The 11420-nt window shown below is 38.1% G+C and overlaps 2 protein-coding genes across 2 annotated transcripts; one reads left to right on the forward strand and one right to left on the reverse strand.

The window, feature by feature from the left end:
- The first annotated feature begins 3456 nt into the window (after window positions 1-3456).
- Window positions 3457-4886, forward strand: LOC137736347 (uncharacterized). The gene is made up of 2 exons (XM_068475631.2): window positions 3457-3796; window positions 3888-4886. The coding sequence occupies exons 1-2, from the start codon at window positions 3504-3506 to the stop codon at window positions 4783-4785; spliced, it is 1191 nt and encodes a 396-aa protein (XP_068331732.2). The 5' UTR covers window positions 3457-3503; the 3' UTR covers window positions 4786-4886.
- Window positions 4887-9247: 4361 nt separating this feature from the next.
- LOC137736348 (E3 ubiquitin-protein ligase RHA2B-like) lies at window positions 9248-9757 on the reverse strand. The gene has a single exon (XM_068475632.2). The coding sequence runs from the start codon at window positions 9755-9757 to the stop codon at window positions 9248-9250; it is 510 nt and encodes a 169-aa protein (XP_068331733.2).
- Window positions 9758-11420: the final 1663 nt, after the last annotated feature.

Genomic DNA, 11420 nt, shown 5'->3' on the forward strand with positions numbered 1-11420 from the left:
TCTTTATATGGCTTAAAACAGGCTCCTAGAGCCTGGAATGATAAGTTCACAAGCTTTCTGCCTTCACTTGGATTTAATACAACTTATGCCGATTCCTCTTTATTTGTGAAGACGAATGGTTCCTCTATTGTGATATTGCTTCTTTATGTAGATGACATCATTGTCACTGGTAATGCTTCAACTATGATTGATGATGTAATATCTGCCTTGACAAGAGAGTTTGATATCAAAGATTTGGGCCCTCTTCACTTTTTTTCTGGGAATTCAGGTCATTTCTTAGCCTGATGGGCTATTCCTTTCTCAGGCAAAGTATGTTAAAGACCTACTTACTAAGACTGAAATACTAGATTCCAAGGCTTGTGCAACACCCTGTTTGGCTTATAATCAGTTAGTTCTTGATGATGGAAAGCCGTATAACAATCCAGCTCTTTACAGAAGTGTGGTTGGTGCTTTACAGTATCTGACATTCACTCGGCCCGATATAGCATTTGTAGTGCACCAAGTGTGTCAATTCATGCAGAATCCCATGGAGTCTCACTTCAATGCAGTCAAGATGATACTCAGATACCTTAAAGGGACTATGAACTTGGGGATTAGCTATATTCAAGGAGGTTTGGCAGTTCATTCTGATACTGTAAGGGCATTTTCTGATGCAGATTGGGCTGGAGACCTTAACGACATGCGCTCTGCTACTGGATTTGTTGTGTTCTTGGGTTCCAACCCTATTTCCTGGTCATTTAAGAACCAACAAACAGTGTCACGATCATCCACCGAGGCAGAATATCGAGCTCTTGCTGCAACTACAGCTGAATTGGATTGGATCAAACAACTATTAACTTTCTTGCGTATTGATATTCCTACTGCCCCAGTGCTGTTTTGTGATAACATGTCCGCCATTGCTCTAACTCTTAATCCAATTCTACATCAACGAACAAAACACATTGAAGTTGATATTCACTTTGTTCGCGAAAGAGTTGTCAAGAAGCAGCTGCAAGTTCAATTTGTATCATCCACTGAGCAGCATGCAGATATCTTCACCAAGGGTTTATCTGCTCCGCTTTTTCAAACTCACTGTCACAATCTCAGTCTTGGTTTCACTACTCCTGAGCTTGAAGGGGGATGTTAAGGGTAGTAATCCAATGGTAGTAAAAGGGCTTTGTTTGTATATAGAAGGTCCTCCGAGTCACTTTCATTGACTAGCCTAATAATATTAAGATAACAATTAACCTTATTGATTAACCAAAAAATTACAATCAAAGTTAGGGTTTATAGCTAATGTAGAAAAAGGAAAGTTATTTGGACCAGGAAACAGTTTACAAACCAATATTTATTTAAGTGAGAGAGCAGAGAAGGAGATCGATGGAGAAGATGAAACGTAAGGGGAAAATAGGGTTTTGTATTGGCCTTTCTGAAGTGAGAAAAATACAGCAGCTATATTTGCAAATTCTAGCACTTATGACAAGAAGAGAATGGCGTCGGCCTTATCTCTCTCAACAAGATCAAAGAAAGATGGCATTGGCCTTGTAATCTTTCACAAATGCCATTAAACTGGCATTGGCCTTGAATTCAACATACTTGACCTGACAACTGAAATCGAACTAGTCTTTCTTAAGAACTAATCTTGATCACAGATCCTCAGCAGCATTCGAAATACCATCAGTGAAAGAAGATCACCAAAGACTTGAATTCAACATACTTGACCTGACAACTGAAATCGAACTAATCTTGAGAACTAAATAACTTTCTTGAGAACTAATCTTGATCACAGATCCTCAGCAGCATTTGAAATACCATCAGCCGATCAGCGGTAGAAGGTCAGCAAAAATCATACACGGTGATAATATCGTGAAAAAAGTTGGAGTTCCACTATAAAACCAATTGGGAATATAGGGAGTAACTCAACCTCTTATAAGCCTTGCAAGATTTATACTTTCACCAATGGGAGACTCTTTTACTTTCATATTCTCACAAAACTAAGAAGATGGTGCCACAATGAGGAGAAATTTTTCATTATGCACGAAACATGGTACACCACGTGCCATTACATAATTAAGTAGAGATAAGTTTTATTTTTTAAGTTAATTTTTTAACACAAGTGTCTCATCACTTGTATAATGACACGTGGTGCACCACATTGTATTCCAGACACACTAAATAAGATATAGGCAGAGGTGGGCAGAGAAACATTGGTCACAGCAAATTTGAACTCGGAATGGTAGGCTGATAGTGGATTAATCGGACAATGAAGATGTAAAAGGTTGTTTTGTTCCCTCTAAAAAATCACACACACTTTGTCTTCCTCAGTCACAACGTTGTCTCTCTACCCAAATTCTAATCAAGAAATTCGAAACCAGTTTTTCTCTCCCAAAACCATGGATCTAACATCAATGGAGGAGTTAAACAAACTGAAGCTAGAAAAACCAAATTTGAAGGAGATATTAACTGAGGCGAAGAAAGAGTTGCGAGAGGTGAGAAAGGGAGTCGGCAAGGCAAGATTCATCTACATAACTAGGGCTTTAGAAATGGCGTCTCTCTTCGAGCTGTTGCAAATAAGACCTTCGTAGAATCCAAGGCAGAGCCGAATCTTCATTGCTGAGTGTCTGAATCCGATCAATGATGTAGTTGAAGAAAGTTGGGTTCTACTGTAAAACCAATTAGCAATATGGGGGAGTAGTCCGTCCATCCTCTTATAAGTCCATGTAAGGTCTCTCCTCCCATTAATGTGAGATTCATTCTCAACACCTACACGTGTAGCAAAATTTCAAGCCAAACACTTAGACAACACAACGGGATGACGTAGAGCGCGTGTGGCCATTTGGCTTCACACATGGGACAACCTATTACCATGAAGAAAGTTGAGATTTCACCGTAAAACCAATTGACAATATGGAGAGTAGCTCAACCTCTTATAAGCTATGCAAGGTCCCTCCTCCCATCAATGTGGGACTCATTCTCAATTGATTTTAGGGTAGAACCTCAACTTTCTTCATGGTATCAAAGTAGGTTGTCTCACGTGTAAAGCCAAAAGGCCACATATGCTCCACGTCATCCTATTGTGTTGTTCATGTGTTAGGCTCGAAAATTCGCCACACATGAGGAGAATAAGTCCCACATTGATGGGAGGAGGGACTTTGCATGGACTTATAAGAGATTAGGTTACTCCCTATATTACCAATTAGTTTTATGATGAAACTTCAACTTTCTTTTTTCAGCTTTGATTGAGAAATAAATCTGCGAGCCTTCCTTGCATTTGCTGAAAATTGTCACTTTCTACTCTTTGCTTGTATCAACGTACCCGGCCGATCAAGATAATATTCCTTAAACATGAACCTTAGCTAGGAGTTAACACCACAAGAATATTCCTTAAATATGTTCTCAGAAGTTCGAGTTCCTGAATTCTATAAATTAAAATTGTTTGTAATCAAGTAATTTCATCAAAGCAATTTGAAAGTGAGCCAGTCTTTCTTTTCTTAAACATTGTCTTCTTTAATTTGGTCACAAAGATGTATGTGACAAGGCCTCTGTCTGTGTATAAAAGTTCTCCCGAGTCACTGTCTCTTCCACCTCCAGAGGGCCCAAATTCTGGCTGTCTTGTACTCCATGACGACGATTCAATTGAGATAAACTGTTGCGGATGCGAGGACGACGGGGTTAAAGGTTTGCCTTTCCCTCAGAACATGGATCTAACCGTTGGATATGGCTCAGATAACGATGATGTTGCCTTCATTCCAGTGCTTGATCAACCCTTGTCTTCCAATAGATACCATGTCATACTTCGAGGAGGCCGCCATAAAGGGTACGCACATATGTATATGTATAAACATCCATACATATTAAGTGTTACTTTTACATGGAAAAATTTATATTGGAACTCATTTGATTTGCAGGAAAGCATGCACAAATACGAGGGAAGAGGATACGGATATTGGCTGTTTCGGAGGTAAAAGTATACCAGATGCTGAACCAAAACCATTGGATCCGTCAGACATATATCAACAAATTGAGATAGTTCATTGGGAGGGAGAAATAAATCGTTTTTTTGCCAAGTCTGTTGATCCAGATGGTTTTCCTCCTTACTTCTTGAGGAGGAAAGGGTGGAACGTGAGAATGAGCACACCGTATCGTTACCAATTGCGTGAAGCCTCGGGACTCAACTCTTCGCTACGAGCTAGTCTTCCTGGGTTCGATTTTCCAATATCACATGACTGCTCTGAAGTTGTGTGTGTTGGTAAGTGGTATTGTCCTTTCATGTTTGTTAAGGAAGGAGGGGTGAAGCTGAAGGACCAAGTGAAAAATTGTATGTACTACGAAATTAAACTTGAGCAAAGATGGGAAAGGATTTTCGACAACCTTAATGAGAACGCCGAAGGAAAAAAGAATCCTGCTGTGTTTGTGGATGCTTTTGTTCAAAAAGAGGTGGTTTATGTGGGTGGACAGGAGGCTGTTTGGGATGAAAGAAATGTGAGTGCGGGTGATATGTTCGTGTGGTTTAAGAGTTTTCATGGGGTGGGAGGGGAAACAAGTGTTGGAATGAGCATGAAAGTTTTTGAAAGAATGAAATGGGAGCAAGAAAGAGTTGGATGGATTGGTGGGGATGAAAGGCAAGTGAGGGTGGAGAGAGAGGAAGAGTTTAGGGGGACGGGTGGTGTCGGGTGGAATAGGTTTAGTAGTTATGTGTTGGTAGAGAGGTTTGTACTGAAGAGAATGTCTACGACTGGAAGCGCAGCAGTAATACTCTCATATGATTTCAAGCACACTCACCAGATTAGGAGCAAATGGGAATGACAAAAATTTGGTATTGAGTATGGTTTTCAGACACTTGATCATCATATTTGGGGTCGAAAACTCCAATTTGTACTGTTTTTGGTATTACACTAGTCATCGTTTTAAGTACATTACTCTCCACTGATAAATGGGACCTTCGTACAGTTTTAATTCATGGATTGCAGTACTTTTTTTTTCAAGCTCAGGCCTTGCCAGTGTTGTTGCTACATACGCAAAAAGGCATTAAGCTTAAAAGAAATCTTAAGTTCCAGTTTACAATGATTATGGAATCTTCGAACCTTCGCAGTGTATGCTACAATTCCAACTTAATTAGCTTAAGGACAAATAAAATTGTAGTTGATTTATTTAGAGTACAACGATGCCAACAAGGACATCTGAAATTCTTTAAGCCGGACAATATTGCTTAATTAATCGCGGAGTCTTAATCATTATGGTAACCACGCAACAACCCTAATGTGATCGCGAATTTCAATACTGTCTTCGACGACGATCAGCAAGAGCTGCTCAATTGCTTGTCATCTACTCTCGACCCCAGCCACGAAGTTAGCTCGTTCGCAGAAGCTTCTCTAAATCAGGCTTCTCTGCAACCAGGTAGTCCCCCACCTAAAAACCCCCATCTTTCAATTTTGATTTTGTTTCAATTCTTAATGCTGACTGAACCTTTTTGTTGCTTTGATTTTGTTTGGTAATTTTTTTTTTTTAACAAGGATGATAATGGATTAGGCGAGTCGAGCTACGTAAGGCTTGGTCGTCGGACTACAATAGTAGAAACCATACTCTCTAAACCCACACAATGCGGAAAGAAAGAACCAAACCTCAAGATTAGCCGTCAACTACAAGTAGGCTACTTTCTTCCCTTTCGGAGCAATGAGAAAAGGCTAACTCCTTTATAAAACGATGCCCCCCACCCCCCCCCCCCCCCCCGGCGTGCGTCCCCTATCTCCGAATTTATTAAATAAAGAAAAGTAAACAATACAAGCAGGGAGACAGAGCCAAAACCCTCTAAGGGAAAAACAAAGAAACATCGACAAAAACAAACAAGAAGATGAAACTCAAATAATTGAGAAGAAATTGAGAGGTGCTTTTGTTTTTGTTTTGGTGTAGAATTTATCATGGTAAATGTTTAGTTTTGAGATTCAGGTATTCTACTTTCAACTGAATAGCTTTAATTTCATTTTGCACGTATTTTATTGTTAGCTGTTAATTGATGACGCGATAAATGTAAATCTTACATATTTACTACATGGTTATGAAATTTGTGTCATATGGCAAAAACGAAATAAAAATAAAATTCAAGTCGTCTACTTTCTTCCCATCACTTTTCTTCCCGGCGGGTGAAGAATATGTCTCAGGAAAATCATCGTACGGTACAAAGTTATCATCGTACTCGTAAGTAGCGTAAAAAATGCCGGATTCAGCCGATATCCGCTAGTAAACTTAGGAAAATCAAAAGAACACATCCTGCAAATTTTGCTCTCCATATTATAAAGAAGCAATCTTGGCGGTCTGATGTTGTAATATCCTGGTGCATCAGGAGGTAGTTGTACCACAATCGCTAGTTCACCTGTGTGGATTTTACATACAGGATGAACACGCCAGCCGCCATCACCAAGGTGTCCCGTGATCTCCATCAACATTAAGATAGTCTCTTCGATCCACATATGGTTCGTGTAGTCCTTCAATTTCCACAAATGGTGAAGTCCATACAACGATCAGGGAGCGGGATCATTCTGAATTTCTAGTCTCCAACATCAAATACCACTATAACATTTTTCCTTTCATGCATCCAATGGATGGCCCCTTGGAAACAAACGCTTCTCGCGAACGTACAATAAAAAATAAAAAAAATCAAAAGGAAGATTACCAAGGTTTGCTTCTGCTAATGGCCTCCATGATGAAATATTTGTCCCCAATGTGAAAATATGAAACATGACATTATTATTCCAAGATACTTGGACAACGTTGTACTAGTTTGCAATCGGATTAAACCCAAAGTGATATGTAACGCGGAGTGTACCTGTACGAGGGAGTTTGATGGACTCTCGTGTAGTAGGGTTAAACATAAGGACAGGGATCGAACAACTGGATGCACAGACCAGGCAGGTTGATGCTCTGATGTACAACCGGGGGAGTACCGCACGCAGAATTGTACGAAAGACGGGTGACAGGCGTTGGTTTCCCTTGTTCATCGATTTGCAAGGAGAAGAAGAAGCCATCCCAATACCAGAAGAGGAGGTTAGTAGTATTTTTCTTGTTCCGGCGAGAGTTGACAAGGGAATGGCTACAGATGAGAGAGGACCAAGGCTTGCATACGTGCGTAGAGCACATCAGGACCATAAAATTAAACCCCAAAATGTAAATAAAATAAAATAAAATAAAGAAACTCAAGACATAACTTATTCACAATTCCAAAGTCACAACCAAAACATATAAAAATGCCAATAGATTGTATCAAGACCGAAGCAAAGAAGAAAACAAACTTACACCCTTAATTACCCAGCAACAAAACCCACGAAAGCTGAATTTGCTGAAACTGAAAACAAAAAGGGGTTAGACAGACAAATATAAAACCCCAGACTACAAAATGAACACCCAAAATAAGAAAGAAAGCAAATTTTCTTGGAGACAGATTCTCTGTCTTTTCACTTTTCGTGCTTTCCTATTTTGTGTGGTCACGGATAAACTAAATCAACATTATATTTTTATTTTTTTTTATAAACATAATAAGATAAAAAATAATAATAATATAAAATATTGACGTGATTTAATCGTGACCACACAAACAGAAGACATAGAAAATAAGAGTACAAAGAATCTGCCTTCAATTTTCTTCGAATGCTAAAAGAAGAAAATATTAAAAAATAAAAACTAAACACACCAAACCAGCTTTTCATATTTTTTAATCATTTTTTTCTTTCTAACCAATTTTTTTATCATTTTTATTCTTTTTTGTGTTACAGATCATGTGCTTGTGTTTAACTCTTGACATTTTTTAATCTTATTTTTTTGTCTAACAGCCCATTACTTTATCATTTTTAATCTGTTTTTGTGCCATAAACCTTCCGTGTATCTTTAGAAAACTAAGAACAGGGTCAAAGAGCACAACCACCAACCAAAAGGAAGTCAGATAGACAGAAGAAAAAGGTAAATCATATTCCCTAGAAAACACAAAACGCAAGCACGGGAACAAAAATGAGAGAGCGTCAAAGTGGCCAATTCACCGTACAACCCCACTAAAGCCCAAAAAACATGAACAGAATGAGGGGTAAAATCGGGTGGGCACTGTTATTGAATAGTACCCATCCACCGGGTTTTAGAAGAGTAGAATGTTTTCAGTATGTTGTTTTGATTTCTATCCGGACTGAATTATCAGAGCTTAAATATCAGCACTTCCACTTGATCAAACTGATGATCCATATTAGTGGTATATCACATGTTTTTATATAAATGATAAAAAATTTTATTCTTTAAGTTATTAACTTTTTAACACATAAGTCCCACAATTTGTATAATAACACGTAATGTACCACCTTATGGGCCGATCATACTAAAAAATCTATGCGTGCTTTTTGGTGGAGCTAGAGGAATGGGACACGTGGCATGCTCAAGTCCCATCCACCTGTCTAAGCGTAGTTTATGAAAGGAGGATGGAGCAAATCTCAGTCCTCTAATCTCTTATCCTTCGTCGCTCATGTACGAGTAATGTCAAGGAAACTAAGTTTATAAACAACATTTTAAAAACTAAATAATATGAAAGTTAATAATTGGTTTATTACTTAAACATTAATGAACGTGTTCATTTTTATTGATGAAACATTATTTAATTTGTAAATTTTATTTCCACATTTAATTTTCCTAGCATTACTCATCTTGCACAGGCACACATCATATATTCCTGCAGGGAAGAGGATCCTCTCCGGATTCACTTTGTGGGGATCTTAGAGATCCTTACATCCTAACCGTTTATCGAACATTGTACGGTCAGTTTGTACAATGAATGGTTAAAATGTGAAAATCTCTAGGATTTCCACAATTTGAATCGAGGATCCAAATCCTTCCCGCAGTACCAGTCTCCATTGTCCCGGGCAATTGGGTTTGTACTGACTGTGGTAAGTGATAATTGCGTGACCCGGTCCGCAGGCTATTTCATCAACGTAGTGAATCTAGTGATCATAATTTATGGAGGAATGGTAAAGTAAGAATTGAACAGCCAGCTTAAGTGGGCGGCAATTAGATGTATGCACACGGCTGGTGTCCAGAATTATTTTTTTTCGTTTCATTTGTTTGCTGCTGTGTAGTTCTGGTGAGTTTTGGAGGCCTGGTATAAAAGAAAACATAAAGCTATTATTCCTTATTTTTTATTTAACTAAAGATAATAATACATCTTCCGCCAAACTAGTACGATATTAATTCGTTTAAATCTGGTATGACTCTCTGCTGCTTCTCTGTCTCTGGTTCAAGTTCAACGCAGCCACCATCTATCGCCACGATCACTGTCCGAGCTGAAAGAACAGAACGTAAACAGCAGCACTTCCACTTGTTCATCAAACTGCTGATGGAGTTGTTTGCTTCTTGGTGGAGCTAGACGACTACGGCAAATCGGACAAGTGGCATGCTTAAATCCAGTCCATTTGTCCAAGCATGGTTTATGAAATAGATGAGCACACCTCAATTCTCTAATCTCTTCTCCTTCCTCAATTTTGCAGAGACACACAGCGCATTCCGCAGTATTAGTCTCCGAATTCGCCCCGGGATTGGGTTTGTACTGGACTGTGGTAAGTGATATTTCTGTGGCTTGGTCTGCAGGCAATAATTCGTCAAAATAGTGATCATAATGTTTGGAGAAGGAATGGTAAACCACGAAGTTGAGCAGCCAGCTGAGGTGGGTGAAAGCTAGATGTATGTACTTGTACATGGTCCGAATAATTGTAGAAGGAGAATTGACAGAGTTGAGGGATTTAAATTTCCACATGGGAGCTGTTGGGTGCGACTATGAGGGCCAAGTATGAAGGTATTTATAGGATTGGACATGGGAAAATAATAGAGGAAAGCAGAGCCATGCAATCAATATTTCGGCTAATGTCAATGATTAATGGTGAGAACGAAAGTAATTTATGCACATTATTTTTCACTTATTGTGAACTGCTAAAAATTTTAAAGTACAAGCAAAAAAGTAAGTATATTCAAAACAAATAGGAAATTAATCATAAACCTTAGAAAATTAGGAAAACAATCCGAATCTTATTAGAAAATAGAAAAAGAATCATAATCCCTTATCCTACTACAAAATTCTAGTACGTATATATGTCAAAAATATTCTATTAACTAATATATTTTTCAACATAAACTCATTTTTTTTAACCATTAGATTGAAGAATATAAATATGAATCAATGGTCAAAATTAAAAATTATATTCAGAAGGTTAAAAAAAAAAGTGTGCAAAAAATATTTCCCTCCTGGCTTTTTAGCCAAAACGTCCCTGAGATTTACATAATACATCATTTTGGTCCCTAAGATTGAAAATCAATAGAAATTGTCCTTGAGATTGTTCACCATCCATTATTTTGGTCATTCCGTTAAAAACTCTATTAAGTGTCCCTGAGCTCTTGGCCGAAAGTTTGGGCAATTTTCAAAGCTTCGTAACTCAATCGTTTCTTAACAAATTCGATCCATAATATATCAAAATGAAGATAGGAAAGTGTAGAACAAGATTGTACCTATTTGGAAGCCCAATGATTGCCGAAGATGGCAGAAAAATAGCCTAAAAGGTGATTGGTCTGCGGGAAAACTGGAAAACTTGCTGGAAATTGGGTAAATTTTAAACGTTCCTAACTTCTTCAATACTCAACGAAATCGAGTGATTCAAAAACAAAAATCATACTTTTGGACAAGAAAAAGAGAATGGTACATTTCTCGATGGCTAAATCACCATGTTTTGTCCGCAAAAAGGCTTGAAAGTGGCTGTCTTGGTCTCAAGTTAGCCAATTTTGAGCCATTTTTCAGCCAAACCACAACAAATGAGCCATCGAGAAAGGTACCATTCTCTTCATCTTGTCGAGAAGTATAATTTTTATTTTTGAATCACTCGATTTCGTTGAGTATTGAAGAAGCTATGAATGTTTAAAGTGTACCCAGTTTCCGGCGACTTTTCCAGTTTGCCCATGGACCAGTCACCTTTCAGGCTATTTTCCGACCATCTCCGGCAACCATTGGGCTTCCAAATAGGTACAATCTTGTTCTACACTTTCCTATCTTCATTTTGATATATTATGGGTCGAATTTGGTTAAAAAACGATTGAGTTACGAAGCTTTGAAAATTGCTCAAACTTTTAACCAAGTGCTCATGGACACTTAACGGAATAACCAAAATAATGAATGGTGCACAATTATTGATTTTCAATTTCTGAAATCAAAATAATGTGTTATACAAATCTTATGAACCATTTTAACTAAAAATGAATATACTGAACAATATCATGTGCTCAACCAACACAAAATACTCCATTATGGCAAATCAATGATGTGACAACAAACTAAAACGACAACATACGTAGGCCTTTGTCCTATGATTTAGACTATTGTGTCACTGTAATGCATATAGGACGCGTGATTCACAAAATAAACGACTAAATTA

The sequence above is a fragment of the Pyrus communis genome, chromosome 13, assembly GCF_041283825.1.
Source record: "Pyrus communis isolate YQ-2024b chromosome 13, ASM4128382v1, whole genome shotgun sequence".
Classification (NCBI taxonomy): Eukaryota; Viridiplantae; Streptophyta; class Magnoliopsida; order Rosales; family Rosaceae; genus Pyrus; species Pyrus communis.